Source organism: Sinocyclocheilus grahami, unplaced genomic scaffold (genome assembly GCF_001515645.1).
Source record: "Sinocyclocheilus grahami isolate Dianchi unplaced genomic scaffold, SAMN03320097.WGS_v1.1 scaffold2282.1, whole genome shotgun sequence".
Lineage (NCBI taxonomy): Eukaryota > Metazoa > Chordata > Actinopteri > Cypriniformes > Cyprinidae > Sinocyclocheilus > Sinocyclocheilus grahami.
In genome coordinates, this window is record NW_015507461.1 from 33,911 (window position 1) to 57,000 (window position 23,090).

General features: G+C 38.8%; 2 protein-coding genes across 2 annotated transcripts; both read right to left on the reverse strand.

Annotated features, from left to right (window-relative positions):
• Window positions 1–2,832: 2,832 nt before the first annotated feature.
• On the reverse strand, window positions 2,833–3,765 carry LOC107574599 (hepatocyte cell adhesion molecule-like). Its single transcript, XM_016261043.1, has 3 exons — window positions 3,207–3,765; window positions 3,020–3,124; window positions 2,833–2,906 (listed from the first exon to the last, which is right to left on the reverse strand). Exons 1-3 carry the CDS (start codon window positions 3,757–3,759, stop codon window positions 2,833–2,835), a joined length of 732 nt encoding a protein of 243 aa, XP_016116529.1. The 5' UTR covers window positions 3,760–3,765.
• A 6,771-nt stretch (window positions 3,766–10,536) lies between these two features.
• Window positions 10,537–18,076, reverse strand: LOC107574600 (GTPase IMAP family member 8-like). The gene is made up of 4 exons (XM_016261044.1): window positions 18,043–18,076; window positions 16,781–17,398; window positions 16,309–16,356; window positions 10,537–11,930 (listed from the first exon to the last, which is right to left on the reverse strand). Exons 1-4 carry the CDS (start codon window positions 18,074–18,076, stop codon window positions 10,543–10,545), a joined length of 2,088 nt encoding a protein of 695 aa, XP_016116530.1. The 3' UTR covers window positions 10,537–10,542.
• Window positions 18,077–23,090: the final 5,014 nt, after the last annotated feature.

Below are 23,090 nucleotides of genomic sequence, written 5' to 3' on the forward strand. Positions count from 1 at the left end.
TTACTGCTGATATCATCATGATGTAGATGCACTCAATTTGCACACGTTACTGTACTATTGTTTTGCACATAAGTCAATATTGCACATTCGCATATATAGATGTACATATTATATATTTCTATATTTACATAGTCTATATTCCTACTTCTGCAGCATAGTGTTATTTTATTATGTTTGTGTGTCTGTGTGTGTGTGTGTGTGTGTGTGTGTGTGTGTGTGTGTTATTTTTACATAGTTTTGCACTTGTCTTGGCATTCACTGTGAACAGCAAAGAAATAATTTCATCGTACAGGGAAACTTGTTTTCCTCACTGTGCATATGACAATAAACACTGAATTTTAATTTGAATATGGCTCTCAGTTGTGTGCTGTCATCTGGGCCATATACCTTAAAGGGGTCATATGATGGCCATGATGGCCGATCCATCATGGCGCCGACGCAGATGGCTGCTTCCGTGGCGTGCTCCGCAGTTGTTTTTATGTTTTTGTTGGTTTGTCCTGTCTTTAGTTCCCTGCAATCAGTTTCACCAGAGACGAATTGCTGGACATTCGGAAGTACACACCACCCGATATTTCACCGGTTTTCGACTATTCTGAACTATTCTATGTTTTGCTGGACATTGTTGTCGGGGGAGCTGTGGCGCTGACTCACCAATCACATTTGTCAGGATCAGAAAAGAAAGGAATCGGACGTCTATGGGATCACGAGATTATATTTCCCGTAAAAAATGTGCTTTATGCACATATGATACTTGTTGTATAGTGTATAAATATAGACTATATTGAGTTGTCATGTTTTAATTAGCTTTCATCTTCATGGGCTCGTTGTGATCAGATTCAGTGAAAATGGCGACCAGACCTGAAACTCTTCCTGCCAAACAACCTAAATGATGCCCCTTAGTTAGGCTCTGGACCCCTCACACCCAGCACACACTCTCTTTGAACTCTTGCCCTCTGGTCAGCGCTACAGAGAAAAGAACAGCCAGACATAAGAACAGTATTTTTTTTCCTGCGGGCCATATTCAGCCTGAACAATTAAAACATTCATAACTACACATTGTCCACTATAACTGACTCATTTATACTGAAAATTGTACATTTATAAACGGCACACTTTTAAATAACATATCTGTACATTCATTTAAACAATTATGTAATTTTTTTCTCTATTTCTACTTCTGTATATTTATTTATTTATTGTTCTGTTTTTCTTATATTAGTGTTATATTCCACCTCTACTGTGTAGTTCTATGTATGTCTGCACTATATGTGTACATTCTTCTGCACTTGGAAGCTCTTGTCACCAAGTCAAATTATGTGTGTGTCTAAACATTCTCGGTAATAAAGATCTTTCTGACTTCATGTCCAGGCTTCTGATGATAAGGACTCACACAGAAATATGTAATTTGGAATCCTCAGCCTAGAAAGCGAAGATATGGCACAGCATCCCCCTCTCTTTCACCTCCATCTAGCTTCTGTGGGATTCATCTCAAAGGGGAATTGTGGAATGGACGATTTAGAGAACCTCCTTCAGGCCATTTGTTCTTGTTTTTGGATTGATTTATGCCTTGCATCTTGGTTAGTGCAAGACCAATAGATTTATTAGATTATTAGACAAAAACTCAATTGTTGAGTTTTTGTAATCAATTGTTTCAGTTGTTTGTTCAACAAGACAAAATCATCTTTTTTAGGGCAACACATTTCCACAGATTGTTTTAGGTTCAGTTTACTTGTACAGGTTTTCAATGTCTCAGTGGAGGGATGTAAATCTCTTAAGATTTCATTAAAATATTTTATTTTGTGTTTCAAAGATGAATGATAGTCTTACAACATGACGTTACTATAACATACATTTTCATTTTTGGGTGAACTATCCCTGTAATATTAGCCATTTGGTGAGTATTCGTTAAAAGAAAAGGAAGAAAAGCAATAATTGAAAGACCCAAGAAACAGAGTGAAGGGTAGGATCAATGTTTAATAAAGTTAGGGAAATTTTCATATGGCAAGATAAAAACAGAAAATGAATTTTTAGTTAGGTTTCTGATTGCTATTTATGTACAACTAAATTATACTAATACAGAGCAACACCATTTTAAACAATAACATTAATATGGTTAAACACTCCTTTTGATGTGCTCCATATACTGAAGGTAGTATATGTCGATAAACCACAAACGTCTGAACCCTGATAGCACAGGTACATCAAGGAGATGTCTATTTGACGTCCACTTATAAAACGGATAGTTCCGGTGCTTGATTCTGATTGGTTGAGCCAAATTCGAAGCTGTTGTAAATTACTGTACAAACACCTTCGTTTACTTCTGTGTGTTGCTCGGAAAATACTTTGTAGCAACCACAACTTTTCTGAGGAACTACGTTATTTGGTGGAAGAATACTGTTTTTATTAATATAATTACACTTTATTTGCTTTGTTTTATATTGTAAAACCTTTCTACATGTATGGAATAACCATTTTATAAAACTCTGCTTCATGTCGTGCCCAACAACGCCCCTTAGCTGTTATAAATTCATTGTAAACCACGGCTTCACGGGGCTTATTGCTTTAATTTACATCTGCTAGACGTATTTTTTAGAGTGTTTGCTCATCTGCAATACGTCTATAGGACAAATGTCAAAAATATTTAGAATGTTGATGATTTAGAATGAATGTAAAACTGACATCTTACAGACATCTATCAGATGTTTGTACACAGCAGATGCTTTCCAGATGAAGCGATCTTTAATAGATCTTTAACAGACATCTTACAGATGTGCGTGCGCTGTCTGGGCACACTGGCCCTCTGATCTTGCAAACTGACTGCACCAACATCTTTCAACTACTTACTGTGTTTCGTGTTGTTGCTTTACACAATGCTGAATCAGTTCTGTCTTCCTCCTGTGTCTCGACTGCATTAACAATAATCACAAAAGCGTTAAAATGCTAAAGTTTCATTATTAATGGAAATTAACAGTCTTTAAATGATAAATATTCGTACATATTAATTGCTTGCTCCACTGACCTGTTTTTCTACGTTTCTTGCAGATGCAGCAGATCACGACTGCAGCTACAATCAACAGAGATCCAGCCGCGATCAGCACAATGTACAGTAAAGGTAGGCCTTGATCTGTAATAGACAGAATGAGACAGAGCGACTGAATCTGTCTGATCTACAACAAACTTGAAACATCAGCTCTGTATCCCCATACCTGCAGATGTGTGGCAGAGTTGAGTGATGTCCAGATGTTGAGTCTGGCTGCTGATGGGATTGTTGAGCACACAGCTGTAGGTGTTTACATCCTGATATTCCACCTCCAGAGGAAGAGAGAGACTGATGCTGAGATCAGACACACTGATGCTGGACAATAAACTGTTTCCTTTGTACCAGGAGAGAGTCACATGACCCACATTCACGGCTGAACACACCAGTGAACATGAAGATGAGTTACTGCTGATGACAGGAACAGGCAGAACACCATAGACAGTGAGACTGAAATTCTTAATCGCACGTTTGATGTCTAGTTTATAACGTCCAGCATGTTCAGGTCTGGTGTTTGTGATGGTCAGAGATCCAGTTTGATTGTCCAGCTTCAGTCTGTCTCTGAATCTCCCGTCAAGAGCATCATCAAATACAGTCATGCTGTCAGCCATGACATTGATTTCAGCTATTAAAGTGTTTTCAGGCCCAAACCTCCACAGAATCAGATCATCATCCATCATTTCAGTAAGATCAGAGTTTAAAGTGACTGAATCTCCCTCCATCACTGACTGAATTCCATTTGTTTTAGCAGGAAACACACCTGAAGAACATGAACAGAATTAAGACCACTGTTGGTTTTCAGACCAGGGGCCAGGTGGACTGGTTGGACATCTGCACTCTAAAAAATGCTGGGTTGTTTCAATCCAACTTTGGGTCAAATATGGACTAACCCAACCGTTGGGTTAAATTTTACATCACATTTTTAACCCAAAAGTTCGGTTAGTCCATATTTGACCCAAAGTTAGATTGAAACAACCCAGCATTTTTTAGAGTGTGTGATAAGACTAGGCTGGACATAAAGACATAGGCCTGAACTTATAAAGGTTACAAAAATAGATTTTTTGCAGCAATGCCTTAAAAGAACCATATTTGGTTCCCCAAAGAGCCTTCCATTGGACACTTCTTAAAAGAACCATATGTTTCTTAGAGTGAAGAACGCCTATTAAGAACCTTTATTTTTAAGAGTGCAATACCTGTTCCACCATCTACACTCTTAAAAATAAAGGTGCTTCAAAAGGTTCTTCAAGCGATGCCATAGAAGAACCATTTTTGGTTCCACAAAGAACCATTCGGTCAAAGGTTCTTTAAAGAACCATCTCTTTCTTACCTTTTTATAATCTCAAGAACCTTCTTTCGCCACAAAGAACCTTTTGTGAAACAGAAAGGTTCTTCAGATGTTAAAGGTTCTTTATGGAACCATTTAGACAAAAAGGTTCTTCTGTGGCATCGTGAAGCACCTTTATTTTTAATAGTGTAGGCATAGCGCACATCTGAGATGAAATGTTGCGCTTAGTCTAAGGTAGGCATAAATTGAAAAGTCACAACTGGTTTGTACAAGATTATTTTCTTGTCCGTGAGTTAATTGTGAATGAATTATTGTGGACATGAAATGTAATATTTATGGTGAGTTTGCCCAGGATAAGTGATATATAGCAATTGTTAAGATGGCTGTGCTGACACAGATAACTGACTTCACCCTCAGAAAAAAAGGTACAGTGGAGGTACAATTTTGAGAACAAAATATATGACTGTACCTTTAAAGGTACACAATTGGTCTTAGGGTCCAATTATACAATAGTTTTCCTCTACCTAGAGGTACAGAAATGTACACTTAGGGTACCACCCCAGTGACGGCCACTTGCACCTTAAAATGTAAAATGTTAAGAGCATTAACTTAAAATGTTCCGTATGTAATCATGCATGAAATATTAAATATGAACTTATCTGTGCATATCGTGCTCAGAGGGACAGTATGCATGGACATAATATTTCACATTTTAATGTGTATTCACAGCAAGTGATATTTAGCCTGCAACTAATTTAAATTCACTGTACTAAAAAAAGCAATATTATCTGACACTGAATTGGGCTACATAACCAAAGTGAATAACTACAGGCTGCAAGGTGAATTATACCTTTAAAAAAGCATTAATCTGTATTCAGATTTCAGAACTAACACTTTATTTGCAGTGGGTTTAAATGTTGCACAAGCTCGCTTACACTTGTAATAAGCTGGGGCAATTCCCGACATTAAATACATAACCATTTACATACTTAGGATGTTTGCACGTAGGGAGTTCAGATATAAAAACGCTCATTGTTAGGTGACATTTACTCACTGAAATCAGATGGGTTCACTTGTTATGATGTCACAAACATTTTACTTCTTTATTTATAGCAAAGTTTGTAACTATTGCAAATCATCTACACTGGCGTAGTTGTGCATGGCTGTAGTTTTAGTTGATGCAACAGGTGTAAATATTGATTGGAACGCTGGATGAGCTTAAACTTTTTTTTTCTTTGCATCCAGCTGGTTAAATTAGCCCCTGTAGTTTGAAATGATATGTTAATTGCTTTTTGACTAATGCATTTATTTTACTTCTGTTGTTGCTCATGATTACTACTGAAGTATTTTTTTAGAGAGACGGCTAGTTTGCATTTGTTTGTTCAGCAACAATCCTTGAAATTAATATATTAAAAAAGAAACACACACAAACAAAAAAGCACAGTGTTTTGAAAAGCACTTTCTGAGCCCCTGTTGAGTTTGAATACAGGAATTTCCATTGTTTTTCATGACATTTTAAAATATTTTCAGGACTTTTTCCAGTCCTGTAAATCAGTTTTCAAATTCTCTGATAAACAGAGACAACAGCAAGTGAAAATGCACTGTAGTTTGTTACACTGAAATATCAAGCCATAATAATGCTTAAACTTACCAGTCAGATGGCACCCGCACAAACAGAACAAAACAAGCATGTGAAACATGTTCTTTACCCGTTCAGTGTCTGATCTAAAATGACTATTGACTGATCTGCTATGAGTCCCCCCACCACTTAGTTTGACCCTCGTATAGCTCACACAACTGAAACACATGCCATATGTCCTAAAGTTACATCCAAATAATCTTCTGGCTCTAATTAAGACTTTACCTGTTATGATCATTTAACACTGATCATTTTGTTGAACTTTCAGAATGTTGTTAATCTCTATGAATTACATGGTTAAAAAATAAAAAAAACGTGATTTTAAAATGGTTGTACCACTTGGTTTTTACCACAACAATGGTTTTATAATTCAACTGAAATACCCATATATCAATAATTGTGTTAATGGATTAAAAAAAACAGAAAAGTTAAAATCGTCTACCATCTCACATTGCCAGTGGTACTAAGGTGTAACTCTAGCAGCTCATCTGAATCAAATTGAAACCTTCTGCGGTCAGTTTTCTTCAGAAATGTGGTTTGATCTGCAAGGTGGACATTTGTTTGATCTGTGTTCAGTTTGTAGGTGAAGAGTTTCTTGCTGACTTCCTGTCTAGATAAAACGGCTTTACAGTTAAATAAAGTACTGAATCAATCCATCAAAACAGTCAACAGTCAGTTCTGTTCATTTATTTATTTTTTATGAATATTTGTTAAAAATAATATTTCTATAGCCCGAAAGAGAGTCGCCTCACTGCAAAGCCAATGCAGCACCCTAAACCTACCCATAACCCTATCACTAAACATACCTGTGCAGGACTGAATTGATTTAGATTTTTCATTGAATTTATTATTTTGTATATGTCTACTCAAGTGAGGACTTTGATTTTGAAAAGCAGTCACAGACACACTGTTAGTTCAGCAAGTAGTACCGCAGTGAGTCAGCTGAATGTTGTAACTGCTCTGTGTGAGGCTCATTCTGAATTAGGGCTGCCCTCGACTAAGGATTTTTCTGGTCGACTATTAGTCGTTAATTTGAAGCATTAGTCGGATAATTGCACCTTTATTAATAAACCATTTAAATCATTATAATGAGCCTTTAATTGCATACATAGCCTAATATGCGCTCAAGTACATGCATAAAGCTTGCCACAGCGCACCGGCAGAAGTAATGATTATGAATGTGTTACTGTGAAAAACAGATAAGGAGGCTGCATTAACATTTTAATAATTTGATAAACTAGTGCTTTCTTTGTTTTCGGATTAAGAGATGAAGTCGGCGACACTGGCTCCGCAGTAGTAGACACACCTGTATTCATGTTTCATATGGATTACGTAATCTGAGAATTTGTTTTCTTTTTGAATTGGTTCATTTGAAAGTAGACATTTCACTCTCTCTAGATATATTTTAGATGTCTCTAAGGCAAAGATAGCCTGTACACAGAGTTTCGCACTCAAGTTCACAGAGACCGAGACGGCAGAAAGCGCATCATGTTTGCTTTCATTATTTTACAAAAGCGCAATGTTTTGTTGTTATTGTGAGTGCACACAAATAAACGTAGAGTCTTTACAGATTTGAAAGATGTACTCTTATCTGTATGACCAAGAATGAGGGATTATTTTAAGAGCAAGTAAACGCACCGACACCGGCGCCTCCATCAGTCCTGCAGTGAGCTACTGTTCAGTTTCCACACAGACACTTGAATAGCGGGCATTTCTCTAGGTTAACATTAGATTGAGCAGCCATGTAAAGTTGCTAATACTTACATATTTCAGGTGATAAGTCATATTTGAGAGGTCAATGAATGATAAGCGAGCGTTTGGATGTCCTGCCCGTCGATGTACAGTTACCATAGACTAGCCGTTAACGATCTGTCCGTCACGGACTGCATGACTTCTCTCATGGATTCTTTTTCTTTCTGCGACTAATCGACTAATACAATTTTGATCGACCAAGCCTCTTCTGATCGACTAACGATTAGTCGACTATTAGGGGGCAGCCCTATTCTGAAATATCATCTTTCTTTGCCTCTGTTAGACGCAATGTCTGTGAGTACACAATGTTGAACATATTGTGTGATAAATGTAAGAATGTGATTTTGATATAATTATTATGATATATATTTTTTTCTTAGTTTAATTGCCTTTACTATATTGTCAATTAATAATATTTGGTAATTATGTTTTTTGTATATTTTTACAGTTTCACAGTTGAGTCATAAGCTTCAGAAACGACTCGATGTCTCCAGCGAAGTTTTTTGAGTCACTGTTTAACTTACTGGATAGTTCGATGCCAGAGAAGTCTAATAAGGCCAGTAAATCCAGCTCCACTCATTACGTCCAGAGAGGGGAAACTGAATGTCATTCAGCTCGGCAATGAGCACCATTAAATAAAAAAATATGTTCATATTGCAGGGAAAGTTTGTACAGTACACTAAATGATCTGACTTTGGGGTTTTGAAAATAAGGTTAAGCTATGGTAGTAAATTTTGTTCATATCTCTGCTGATAATTGTGCTTTTTCCTGTTTGTGTCCCACAGGGAGGCAGTTATCCCATGAAAAAGTAATGAGTCCAGAAATTCTCAGACAATAGAAATGGAGGCTGAACCTGCAGATCGTGGATGGCAGTGATGTGGATGATGGAGCATCTACCCAGAAAAGGTTATATATTTTATTGAAACCAAAACTAGCATCTACAATATACATGTGAACAAATCAACTGCCCTTTTTATTTATTTATTTATTTATTTTCTCCAGGCCAAAATAATGCCCTCATTAGTTATGAATGTAATTTCTATTTTTGTCATTTCTATTTATTTCATTGATGCTAAATAGCAAATGGAATTGTTGTGAACTCTGTCAATGAGCACTTGGGTTACTATAGTATAATTCTTCATGTCTGTATGGAGGCATATTATTTGCATGGGCTTTGTTGTTGTTCTGCCTTGTCCTTAAGAAGGTGGAGCTCAGATCAAGTGATTTCTGGGAATATTTTACAGTTACAACTTATAAATATTACTTAAATATTAGTATTCTGCAGTCTTTTATATAATCTTTATCTTTATCAACTATGTTTTGATACTCAATATATTTGTAGTGTTGGATCGCAAAACTTAAGCAGATTACAGATATATTTTAACAGCATGTCGACTAAAATCTAGTTTACTTTACTGTACCACCCAACACTATCAAAGTTAAAAAGTTGCTTTTAAATGTTGAGCACTTCCTGAAATACATATAGGGTTCAGACAATTAGATTTTTAATATGATATGTTTAATATGTTTGGGCTTAGTTAATCAATTTATTTTAATTATATTATAAAAACCTAACTTTTACTGATTTCTTTCAGAGGCAGTGATCCAGAAATGTCTTCACCAGGGGCCTATTGGAGATGGCAATAAACCAAAAACTAGCCAAGCTGTGGGAATACAACACTGTTGATCTTTAGCTGAACCACGACGACTGGTTGATGTTCTGTTTCTTACGCCTCTTCAGTGCTTTGATCAGTTATATATGCCTTTTTTATCTCTCTTTTTTTTTTTTAATTGTGCAGCTCGACAAGATTTTTTTTTCTATTCAATTAAAGTCTGTTTAAATAAAGATGTGTTACTTTTTCTAGCTTATTGTACCATTTAACATTTAAGGCTGAAGGCATGAAATGTGCAATGCACTGCAACTTTGTAGATACATGTGCCTAAAACCTGTATTAAAAGATCATTTTAAAGAGCAGGTATTAAAAGATAAAATATATGAAACCATTATGACATATATAAGTGACACATGTCACATATATGTCTAATTTGTATAAAACACACAATTAAAAAGACATATATCTCACATACATTAATAATTAAATGCATTCCATATATGGCAATACATGTATTATGCATACACAAACACATTTTTGTATGGGGTAGACTTATATGTCAATATATGAAATTGTTCCATTTTCTAATAGGGTTCATATATGGATTGGGCAAATATAAAACATGTAGGCTATTTAATATATATACAGTATATTTGATATATGCACATATATTACATTTCCGTATGGGTGGCAACAAATAGCAACCTATCTATAATAGTTAGCAACATTATGAAATGTTTATATTAATTTGTGAGAAATACTCTATTTGATTCTCAGCTTAGAGAACCACAACATTCAACGGCACCATCTTAGAGCTCCTAAAGTGGTCAGTTATGAGCATCATATCAAAACCTCACAGCAGTTTAAACTTGTCTGAACACAGGAGATGTGTTTATGGACTACACTGATTCATACTCGCATTGATCAATTAAATGTTCAAAATAATTAATTATTGGCAGATAATTAGAAAAATAATTGCTAAAAAAAAGTGTTTGGAATTAATTGCAGTCTACATGCTGTCATTTTGTGTTTTATATATCTGCATATAAATCTGCAAAACATGATTTAACCCATAAGAACCCGCGGTGTCACAAACACTGGTGATTATCTGGAAATGTAGTTATTAATACATTCATTATATTGTTATTAATCAATTTATGGCATCAACATCTGATTATTTGTTACTAAATGTTCTTATTACGCACAGGGGCCCCTGTTAGTGAACCACACAGGGATTTTTATATTTTTTCTTTTTCTTGGTGCCAGCTTTCCCTTCTTGAGTTTTCTGTTCTTCAGAATTGATCTCTGTAAATTCTCTGTACTGCCTCATGAGCTCTTCCATCTTCTGCTTTAATTCCTCAATGTTCTGAAGCAGAAGTTTCTCTTTCTCTGTGTCTGTCTTCCCTTCATTAGTTTGTGGCGAGTCCATGTTTTCTTCCTCTTTTATGGAGTCAGTCTGCTCTCCTGGTTTCATGAAGGTATTGTCTCCTTGATCTGTGATGGTATATTTGAGTTTTTCTCTTTTCTCTTTCCCACATGCTGCTTCAGATTCTTTCATCCTCCTTTCACTTTTTTGCCCCCATTTTCTTGCACTTTTTCTTAATTCTCCAAACCGTTTAAAAGTTTGGTTATGTTGCTTTTTCTCTCGATCAGATTCTCTTGCTGTTACTTCTTGTTCTGTTTCTGTTCTTTTTCTATCCATATCTGTTGTTTCCAAAAGCTGACTTTTCTGCTCTTTCTCATCATTTTTCCTCTCTTTCTCAAAATGGGATTTCTTTTTCTCATATGTTTGTTCTGTATCTGTTGTCATTATTTCTGCCTTATATTTTCTCAACATTGTGCTCTGCGCTGTCTCCATGAACAGAAGATCTCTAACCTTCAGTTTAGCTTTTTCCATCTCTAGTTTGTCTTGAATTTCTTGAATTTCAGACTCGTATTTGACTTTAATAGCCTTCATTTCTCGTCTGACCTCCACCTCTCTTTCCAGAAACACCTCCTGAATCATTTTGTCATTGTAGAAACTGGGGTTATTACTCCACATCATCTTACTGATTTTGTTTAACAGACTCACAACCTGACCAGGATCTTTCTGTTTATTATTGAACACATGAAATCTTCCTCCACAGTCATGGATCAGTTGTTGGACTTGTTGATCTTCTTTAATGCAGTCTTCAATACTTTGATCTGCGAGATTTTCTCCTCGTGTGAACAGCACCATAGTGTAGGCCTCTGCTTTCTGTCCAAAGGTCCTCTTGATGAGTTGAACGGTTTCTCTCTCTTCTTGTGTGATTGGGCCGACAGCGATGACCAGCAGAAACACGTGCGGCCCAGGAGCCGAGAGTTCAATGCATCTCATGATCTCCTGCTGGATCTTTTCATTACTGAGGCTTGTGTCGAAGAGTCCTGGTGTGTCCACCACAGTCATGGGTCGACCACAGACCACACCACTCTCTCTTTGGCACATCTTGGTCACAGACTTCATTGCAGCCCTTGATTGAAACATGCTGCGTCCCAGGATGGTGTTACCTGTTGCACTTTTTCCTACGCCAGTTTTTCCAATCAGGACGATCCTCACACACTCCAAGTCTTTTATATTACGAGTGGCTGTGAATCACCAACATGAATGTGCTCAGTATTGCATGCAATCAAAATAACAATTAAAATATCAATATTAGATCAAAGAAAGTTTTTTTGTTGACAATATATAGCTCAAGGATGTCATTTCAGCATCACACCAACATCAAATGAAATTGCAGAAATAATGGCTATTTTTAATACTCCCTGAATACTTGCCTGTATTCTTTGCCTGAATACTCCCCATGTTTTTTACTGGTCAGTAAAACAGATAGTCCCACCACCAAACTCATGTGATTGGTTGAGTCAGAAGCTGACTTGTCAGACCACTCAATCAAACAGATCAGTGTTTAAAGTGTCACTGAGGGGCCATTTACATGACATCATTTTCAACTAAAAATGAAAAGATTTTATGCTTTGGCTGATCATTTACATGACAATGGCATTTTGGGGGTCTAAAACACAGACTTTTGAAAACAGGTTTGAACAAACAATACCGTTATCACAAACAAAATTAATGATTATGAACTGGACATTGGCCAGCGACAGCATGTTTAAATACATAACCTGAGACCATAGAGGACACTATGAGGGACAAATGCCCACTCCATCATGCTGAAGGGATGAGTGCCTTATTGGCTGGCATAGAAGTCAAAGTCTTCAAAGGAGTCCCCATCTCTAGGGTACGCACCAGCATCTGCTGTGACTTGATTCCCTTCAGCCAAAGCCCAAGCTGTATACCCTCATAGAAAGGCGCTTGAACCCTGTCCTTCCTTCTCTGCAGTTCTGAGTCAAAAAAGAAGCTCAGCCCACAGGCAGAGCTCAAGGGCCTGGTAATTCAGAGAATACCTTTAAGGGAATATTGTCACAGAATGGAGCTCTTGAGAACGTTCCGTTTTAAGCAGTGGCAAAAGAGGCTTACAAAGAGCCCCTAACTGAGCTCAGTGACTCTCTAAATCGAGAGGAGGCCAAATTAGATCCTATGATTAGGACAGCTAAGGAGGCACACAGAAAGTATACCCTTGAGCCCTTGGGAGCAAAGACCACAACATTAATTTTTTTTAGCGAAAATTAGCCTAATGATGTGCCTACTCAAAATCAGTAGTCAAGGACTTGGCACTTACTGCTTGCTCCGGGGATGTAGGCAGAAGTACCGACTCGGTGTTTACAAGTCAAACTCCAACTTCAAATTCGTCCGACATCGTTGTTTTACCTACACTGCGTTACACTACGTACACAGTGTTTTTTAATTACTTATTTTTTTGTAAAAGGCATTTGACATAGTCTTTGCACGTTCGACTTGTAAACACTGAGTCGATACTTCTGACGTGAAGTCGTGGAGGCACATCGCAGAGCTAGTGCAAGACGAGCATACAGTATGTGTTTATAAAGCATGTACATTTTCATTTTGTTTTAGAAAATGACCTGATTGTTTCACTAGATAAGACCCTTATTCCTCGTCTGGTACCGTGTAGAGCCCTTTGAAGCTGCACTGAAACTGCAATTTGGACCTTCAGCTGTTTGGTAACTGTTGAAGTCCACTATATGGACAAAAATCCTGGGATGTTTTTCCTCAAAAACCTTAATTTCTTTTAGACTGAAGAAAGACAGACATCTTGGATAACACGAGGCTGAGTAAATTATCAGGAAATTTTCATTTGAAAGTGAACTAATCCTTTAACACCACTGCTAGGCTGAGATCAAAAGACGGAGCCCTCAGGTATCACAGTCCTGACAGAGCTCTGCCTCACTTCCTCGCCTCACCTCACCTGACAACATATTCCGTCAGTCTGCTGCACCAAAACATCAGAAGGCATATCTTAACTCTTTCCCCGCCAGTGTTTTTGAAAAAAGTGGCCAGGCACCACCAGCATTTTTTATAATTTTTTCCTAAAATGTCATGGCCTCCAGAATATTTTATTGTATGAATATCTGCAATGCATCATGCAATACATCAAAATAAAGAGCAGAGCCTCTACTTTTAAATATAAAAGTAGCTGTTTAACTCTAGCTTCAAGCATTCTTTTTGATCAACACTTGAATATAGGTAAGTTTAATAAAAAAGCAACATGTTGATCAAAAGGCTGAGAAAATCGCATTTTTATCAAACATCGACATCTGGATCATATTCAGTAGGTTGGTCAAAGCATAGATGCAATAGATCGCTTCCATCAACACCCCCAAAGCTTCACAGTCCTCTTCCGGGATCGCCATTTCACTTGGTAACATTAGGCAGTTTTCAATTACTGTATATGCCGTTTATTATTGATGATTGCATTCTTTTTCATATGCATCTGCTTACATATGAGACTGCTTGTTTCTGTGTCTTCCTAGTCTGTGTTTTTGATCGGGAGATTGTAGACTCTTTCAGGAGATGTGTAATAGCGCTCCCGATTGTATAACAGTGAAAACACAGAAACCCGGAAAATTAACATAAATAAAAAGAGTTGACTTAAATAAAATACTGCCAATGCATCATAGTTTCAGCCCCAGGATCTGATGTAAACAGTCTGTGGACACTCTCTGTCTGCTGTCTTTAACACACATTACCTGACTTTGGGGATGTTATTTAGCCTCTGAGACCCTGAAATGCTGAGTGCATTAATTCTGGCTGACTTTCCTGAAGTCTTGTCTCCTCCCTGTGGCGTCACGTTTCCTCTGCACTCTGCCCCTCACAGTAGGGGAAGCATGAGAGACTGGCCCTGGTCCAGGTCTTTCAGCAAGTCAGCCTGGTAGGCCTGCAGCACAGCTATTGTGTGCAGAGCCACCTGACCACTGCTGTGTACGCTTTGCCATTTAAATGTTCTGTCACATGAAGCAGTTTTGTTGGCAGAAAGGGTGCCATGTCAATGCTGCTCCCATTGAGAGATGGCTGGCCAATGTCTCATTGACTGGGGCCATTGACTCATATCCATGTTCCCGCATCCCTTGGCATAATTAGTGTGTCGGAAAAGGTGAATGCGGGGTGAATATGGCTTTCCCCAAGATCTTTCCACCTCAGCATGAAGATCTGGGAAAAATGGAAGAACTCATTGGGGCTGGATGGTTATGTTCAGGAAAGAAATCGCTTGTCCAACCGGCTGCAAGAGACCGGCTCTCACACTTCCAGGGCAGACCTAGTCTGTCTGTAGCACAGGACATAACCTACAGAGACTCATCATACACAAGGCAGGTGGGCTGTGCGCATCCAGAGACATCTGGGATCTCAACAGCCCCATACTGCTCATCTTGGCTTGAAGCCAAGAGCGCACTCACTGCTGGATAGTATGATGTAAGAGATAACACATCGTCATTCAGCAGAAAAATAGAGAGAAATGCATACCTTTCTCAAATTCCTTGGCGAGCTCCACCTGTTAACCCCCATGATTTAAGTCTCCTACTCGCCTTAGCTACAGCAGGTCCTGCACCATGAGGCACAGATGATTGTCCCAATTCCCTCAAGAAAAGGGACAAACAACAGCAGAGTTTCTTCAGCAGCCATATCACCCTGCAGCCCAAGACTGGTCACCCACTGAAGCTAAGCAGGGTCGAGCCTGGTCAGAACCCAGATGGGAGACCTGCTGGGAAAACTAGGTTGCTGCTGGAAGAGGTGTTAGTGAGGCCAGCAGGGGGTGCTCACCCTGTGGTCTGTGTGGGTCCTAATTCCCCAGTGTAGTGACGGGGACACTACACTGAAAAAAATCATTAAAAATCATTAAAAATCCCAGGATGTCCTTCGAAAAAGAGTAGGGGTGTAACCCCGGCATCCTGGCCAAATTCACCCATTGGCCTCTGACCATCATGGCTTCCTAACCATCCCCATATCTGCTGATTGGCTTCATCACTGTCTCCTCTCCACCAATAAGCTGGTGTGGTGGGAGTTCTGGCACAATATGGCTGCCGTCGCATTATCCAGATGGATGTTGCACACTGGTGGTGGACGAGGAGATACCCCCTGACAATGTAAAGCGCTTTGAGTGCCCAGAAAAGTGCTATATAAATGTAAGGAGATATTACTAAAATTATTCATAGTGACATTCACAATGCTTGCGATATTTATGTGTTATTTGCCTGGGCAAAGAATATGCAAACTCAGTCCTTGAGGGGGCTGATTGCAATAAGTTGTGTGTCATCAGGTGTCAGATAACACTGACACAGATGGACACACATCCTAAAATGCTTTGCACTTGAGCCAGCCATAACTGCTTTAGACATGCATGAACAAAGAGATGAGACAGTCGCACCAGCAGTGACGTCATGCTGTTGCCAGCCAGTATCAAGTTCACTGTTGCATTTACTTTCGTGTCCTCTTGAGGATGCAGTGTGAATTCCAATTTGGAAAAGAAGTGACACACCACAAATTATTTGAATGGAGGACACAATGAAAAAACTATCAGGAATCATTCTATAATTTTTGATTTATACTCACATTTTGATCTCTTGCATTTCCCATGTATTTCCGACCTCTTTAAGGACTCTAAAGATGAAGAAAATTATCAATCAATTATAATGGAACAGTTTACAAATCTTAATGAGACTTGATTGTCTGCAAACATTTTAATGTACAAAAAGAGTGGGCATGGAGTTTAGTCTACAGATCATAAAAGTGATTTGAATTGTACTGTAACTCAAAAATGACCCTCTTTGTGATACAATTTTCCACAATTTCCCTGTTGAAAAACCAGCATATGCTGGTTAGTATGCTTTGAAGCACGGCAGCTGGTTTGAGCTGGTCCTTAGCTGGTCCTAAGATGGTTCCAAGCAATTAGCTCCTGTTCAGGACCAGATCATAACCAGCAGCCATGCTTCAAAACATACTAACCAGCATATGCTGTTTTTTTCAACAAGGTTGCCAATTGTTAATCCTACATGTTTCAGATGAACTGGAGGTAAAGATTTACCCAGATGCATTTTGTTTGGCTCTTTTGTCATCAGAAATGGCCTTGGGTCATCAGAAATCTTCATGGGATTGCCTCCATTTTCCTCCACCATCTTCTCAATGTTCTCCAGAAGATTCTGCACCTGTGATGGGTTTCCATTCTTCTGTAGATGATAGTGTGGTCGTCTGCAAGTCTGGAGTAAAGCCTTTACTGATCTGTTGTCAGTGTTGTCAAATTCTTTAACACTCACAAACTCCTCATGCATAAAGACGACAATCACATACTCAGATGCACCTGCACCAAAAATGATGTTAATGTGCTTGAGAGCTTCTTTCTCTAGATCTGTAAATATTCGAGGCTTGAGGACCAGAAGAAGGGCATGAGGTCCAGGACCAGACAGATGGAACAATTTCTTCACATCTTGTTCTTCAGGACAGAGAGCAGGATTGAGCAGGTCAGGAGTGTTGAGTACCACCACACGTCTCTTCAAAACAATCCCATCATGCCTCTCAAATGAATTCAGGGAGGACATCGACTCTAAGAAGGCCTTTCGTCCCAGGATTGTGTTTCCACAGGAGACTTTAACATCTGCGTGTGACCCCAGGATCACTATTCTCAGGTCTTCTTTAATCACAGACACTGAAATTAAAGTTTTGTTTAAACTGATTATAATAGCCACTTAGAGACTTATCATTTGAAGGAGATGTGTGTTTTTTCAATATCTGACTTAAAGGCAGTAATGTGAAGCAACAATGCTGAAGCTTTGAATACAGTATTGCTGTTGGCTGGATCTCAAAAGGAAGATCAACTATCCATTATGCAAAGAACCAAAGTAATCAAGAGATCAATTATCAAAGTAATAAAAAAAATCAAAATATTCCAATATACTCCCTTTAATCAAGAATGTAATTATAGTTGTTCTTATTCAAGGGCAAAACCATTATTAAAAGTGAGAGCCTTTGAAGTTTTAATAATGAGAAACATCAGTTCATTTAATTTAATATTCCATATTTTCTATAGCATCTATTATTTATTTTAAATGTAAAACTCACTGCTCGGAGGTTCATATATGCTTCTTCTTCTATTTAACTGATATTCCCCTGTTACAAAAGAATAAACATTAAGTTAAAATCATTTAAAAATAATGTTGGTTAAATGTACAGAAATGTCTTTCTGTAATGTGCTGTAAGTAATTTCATCTCTGAATACAATGCTATTTAGAATCCACATGCCTTATGTGTTCAAAGAACTGCATTATTTCATAGAATTGACAAAAGTCTCACCAGGTTGTCTGGATGATCCGCTCCAGTCAGCCATCTTCACACAAATGTGAATGTTGTACACTGAACCACTTCAGAAAGTAAGAAACAAAATGTGTTGCAGCCGTCCTTGCATTAATGTATGTGTGTTATATCAAATGTTTTGTATTATTAACTCAGAAACTGGTTGAACTTGATGTTTGTTTCACATTCCATACAACTCCCTGCATTATGATACTACCAGAGTGATCTGTCAAAGGACTGGCCGTGTCTCATTTGAATGTCATGGGGAAATGCATTGCTTTTTACTTTGCTGGGTGTTACTTGCCTGACGACAGAGTGTCACTCTGTTCAAATACTTTCTTCATAACTCTGACACCACATGCCAGTTGTCTAAATTTGCATTTGACCTTCCACATTCGCAGCAGCCCTCTTAACTCTCCCTCTGACAGTCTGGCATTCAGTGTGGGACATGATCAGACAAACATCACCTGGAAAAGTGCAATATGGAGAGAAGTGTGATATAAAAAGCTGCTTTGAAGCTGAGATTGAAATGTTATTATTACCACAAACCTTCACATAGGATTATTTCAGTAATTCCCCATATGTGTCAGGGTGAAATTACACAGCAAACTTCAGTGGGCCAGAGAGTCAGGTCAAAAATGTTCTGTTACTAATGAACTATGTATTAATGTCACTAATGTAACCTCGGTTTCCTGAGATAAGGGAAAAAGCATTGCGTTAATTCTCTAATGGGGAAACTCCTGTTTACTCTCGCATGCAGCCTTATAACACGGCAGGCTATGCAATGCTTCTTCCCTTGTCTCAGGGAACCGAGGTTATGTTAGTAACCAGAGCGTTCCCTATTGAACGGTCTCTCTTGATGCGTTGCAACACATATGGGGAACGCATCCAATAGTACCATGCTACTAAGCAAGTGCAGAACTAAACCACACTGCGAGCCCAGCCCTGGAGTACCCATAATGAGGGCTCATAAGAAGCATGTGCCAATTATGAGATCCAAGCCAACAGGCTGGGGTCTACATAACAAGAAAGACCTTCCTTCGAGCTAGGAACAGCCAGAAGGGTGATAACTTATGGAGCTTTTCCACTGCATCGTACTGCACGGTACGGCTCAGTACGGTTCACTTTTGGGGGGTTTTCCACTCGGTACAGTATCTGGTACCTGGTCCTTTTTTTAGTACCACCTCGGTTGGGGTTCCAAGTGAACCGTACCGTTACCAAAACGTGACGTGTAAACTCTGCTGATCACGGATTGGCCGGAGAGAATCGTCACTACCTGCGTCACTGAACTTGCGACACAAACACAAAAGAACCACTAGATCTAAATCAGCACAGCCAGCGAAGGATCGAATGCAACTGTTTTGAACGAGCGCATCTTTTTTTAACAACCAAAAAGTTTTGTTGTCTCTTGAGGAAGAACAGACGTTGCTCTCGTTGATAGCAGAGGAGCGGATCCAGAGAGAGCTTGATGGGACGACTCGGAATGAAAAAGTTTTTTTAGGAGTCGTGGTAGTAGAGGCGGCGCAACTAACGACATGTGAATAATCCCGCCCACTCTAAAGCGGTACTGAACTGCAGTGGAAACCCAAACCGTGCCGAGCCGAACCGTGCCGTGCCATACTGAGCCGAGCCGAGCCGTACCACGCAGTGGAAAAGCGCCATTAGTTCCAGAAGTAGGGTAGTCTTAAGTGACAGGGGCCGTAAGTCGGCTGACTATAGTGGCTCAAAGGGAGGCCCTCATAGGGCCATAATGACTATGGATAAGTTTCATGTCGGCACAGTGTGAGGACGAGGTGGGTTTAGCCTCCAAGCTCCCCTCAAGAACTTAGCGTCCAGGTTGTTTTTGCCGACTGACTGGCCAGCCAGAAGAGTGTGATTCACCGCAATGGCTGCCACATAGACTTTGAGTATGAAAGGAGTGCGCCCCTTATACAGCAGCTCTTGCAGAAAGGTTTACACGGATGACATGTCACAAGAGGATGGGTCTAGGATATTCATCAAGACATGCATTTTGATGTAACTTTGTCTGCATTTGTTTAGCCAAGCACAAAAAAAGCTGAAGAGAACTTAATTGAGGATTTGCGTGCTGTCTGATGCAGCTGTCTGTGTGCGCACTGCACTGCGCGCAGAAAACTTCTGGCGTCATCTTCTCACAGCATCTTTTATGCTCACCTTGTGCCTTCAGACAGTCCTAATATCAGTCCTGGCAGGTGAGTTTGAACGAGAAAGCACGTGTTGATGGTAATGCATAGACTGACATTACGTGAAAATGTGGACAGTGCCAAAATAAGGTGCCTATTTATACTACATGTTTCGATATTTTAAGTGTGGCATTGATAAATCGTATCATTACACATTTGATTGATGTGAAGATGTTATAATTTTTTTTTTTTTTTATAAACTTTGAAAACATCCTGACACTTCGAGGCCACCATTGTTGTTTGTGTGGCAGTACATCCTGCGTGATGACATCAAACGGTTGGCACCCATTCTCTTGATGCTACAGCGCGATAAACATCTTTCCATCTGAACCCGAGCGTAACAAACAAGGAGGATAACATAGGAAATAATACTCAAAATGTACATTAAAACGAAGACAATCAGGAAGGTAAGGAGGTGAGAGTGCGCAAAATCAATGGTGTCTGTGCAGCAGGTGCTAGTCTATGCCAACTGAGAGAAGAGGGAGGGAGCGTGTTTGTTGTTAAGAGCTCTACCTTCTGTCCAGGGGTGTGTCACTGTCTCTGTCTCTGTCACTCTTCGTTTAGTCAGTGTACACGATGTATTATAACATACATCATTCTGCAAACACAACCCTCTTTTGAGCCAGTGCCCCTGACTGCCCCCCCCCATTTAAAATGCTCTAGACACGCCCCTGCTTCTGTCAGCAGCTGCTCAAGATTAATGTTGTGTATGGGGTTTACTAGAATAAGTTTACATCTTTTCCCACTCATTTCTTCTCCTCTTATCACTAGGAAAGCTGTGAAGACTTGCATCACTTCTTGTGTTTCATTTTGACTGGAAACTACAGCAAAAAGCATAGCAGCGTGGCACTGAACCGATACCTTTTCTACTGTTGGGGCTGGAACTATTTTATGTCATGGTGTTGTTGCACTTGTAGAGCAATGGCGGCCTCTGTAGTTTAAATGTGTATTGCACATTGAGGTTATGAAAATATTTCTAATAACAGGTTTTAAGGCACACAAGTCTTGATAGTCAGGGTTCCCTTTGACAGAGAGTGACACACCTGTCAAGTCAAGTCACCTTTATTTATACAGCACTTTTAACAATACAGATCATGCATCTCTCAACGTAATGATTCTGGAAATGGGTGAGTGAATCAAAGGCTTGAACTGAGTTTTACTGAATCACATGAACAATTATGAGCTGAAACAGACAGATGATGTGTTAATGTTCATATAAATCTGCACCTGCTGTAAATGAATCTGTATCCCGCAGGGATCTGATGAAGGTCGGATCTGATGCTCCTGATTCAGTCGACTCCAGGTCCAGGAGATGATGACTATATGATGGTTTGAATCAAACTCATTGGTCATTCTCATATCTACTCATACTGAATGAGTGGAGCCATGCTGTTCCTTTGCAACAAAGAGCAAAGACACTTTCCTGTTGCTTCATCATCTCATTTTTCAGCATGGAAGAAGCTCTCGAGGAACTCCCTCTTTTTGTTTCATACTATATTATTTTGGCCAGAAGATAACTGAGCAACTGAGTCTGGTTTCTCTGTTTTGTTTTGGTTTTCTCCATTTCTGTCACCGATGAAGTTTTGGTTCCTTGCCACTGTCACCTTTGGCTTGCTTAGTTGGGGACGCTTAATTTCTGTCAATATTGTCGACTTGATTGTACAGACACTATTTGAAGCTGAATTGAGCTGAACAATGACATCATTGAATCAATGATGAACTGACTTTAACTTGAAATCTGACTGTTTGCTATTGTTCTCTTTTGACACTGTAAAGCTGCTTTAACACAATCTCTATTGAATGAAGCACTATAGAAATAAAGGTGACGACTTGATTTCTGATCAAGGTTGAGGACCAGATGTTGACACACCAGTGAAGCCACACACTGAGAAAATTTAAAAAATCAAGTACTATTGTACTTTTACTTTAATAAAATTGAAAAGGAGAGTTTACATTTTACTGACGTATTTACTCAAGCACTTTACCAACCCATAATCTTAAAATCAAGCAGAAACAAATCCCCTTCTTCTTTTCTGTATTTCATCTCTGCTCTTGCTTGTGTTCTATAGTCTTGTATCATGTACTATGAATATTGTTTCTTTGATGATGAATTGCTTATGTTTTTAGTATTATTAATTAGCAAGTCACTTTCGATAACTGTCTTTAGACTGTATTTCTACTCTAAGCATTTAAAGTGCTTACACTACTCGGTATAAACCCTTTTCTGTTATAAACCACGTGCTGCTTTTTGATATTATAAATCATTTCAAATATACATTGAGATTGTTTTTATGTTTTGAATTGTATTTGTTCTCTAGAAACCATGATTAATCAAGCTTAACTACACGCTAAACTCTGAAACTCTGAACAGTGTAAACAGACGCTCTTGTACCGTGATGTGTTTCAGGCCCGTCTGACTCCAGACATGTCACAACAAGCCCAGGAACCCCTGCATTTGTTTTAAAGCCCTCAGTAAATGTTCCAGACTGTGGGACTGTCAGCCGGCAGATTTCATTAAACCGTTATTGATAAAAAGAGCTGATAAGGTAATAATAAAGATGTTCAGCAAAAGTGATAACGTGTTTATATGCACCCTTTACAATTCGCCCTTGTAGATGTGTAGTTTTTAGGTAAAATGGAAAATTGAATAAAATGCAATAAAAAGAAATGGACAAAGGCATCCAGATGCTATACTATAGATTAAGTATAGATGATTGAATGTTTGTTTGCACCCCTCACAGTCCTCATGCCACCCCCAAAATCATTTTCTAGATCCTCCCATTTTATTCACAATAATACCATATGTTCCCTTTTATTTTACACTGGTTCTGGTTATTAACTAAATAT

Coding starts and splice junctions, on each gene's coding strand:
- LOC107574600 (XM_016261044.1), bottom strand. CDS start 18,076: ATGGCTGACTGGAGCGGATCATCCAGACAACCTG. Junction 16,357..16,780: donor GCCAAACAAAATGCATCTGG/GTAAATCTTTAC, acceptor CTTCATCTTTAG/AGTCCTTAAAGAGGTCGGAA. Junction 11,931..16,308: donor GAAATGCAAGAGATCAAAAT/GTGAGTATAAAT, acceptor GGTGATTCACAG/CCACTCGTAATATAAAAGAC.
- LOC107574599 (XM_016261043.1), bottom strand. CDS start 3,759: ATGGAGGGAGATTCAGTCACTTTAAACTCTGATCTTACTGAAATGATG. Junction 3,125..3,206: donor ACTCTGCCACACATCTGCAG/GTATGGGGATAC, acceptor TGTCTATTACAG/ATCAAGGCCTACCTTTACTG. Junction 2,907..3,019: donor CAAGAAACGTAGAAAAACAG/GTCAGTGGAGCA, acceptor TTGTTAATGCAG/TCGAGACACAGGAGGAAGAC.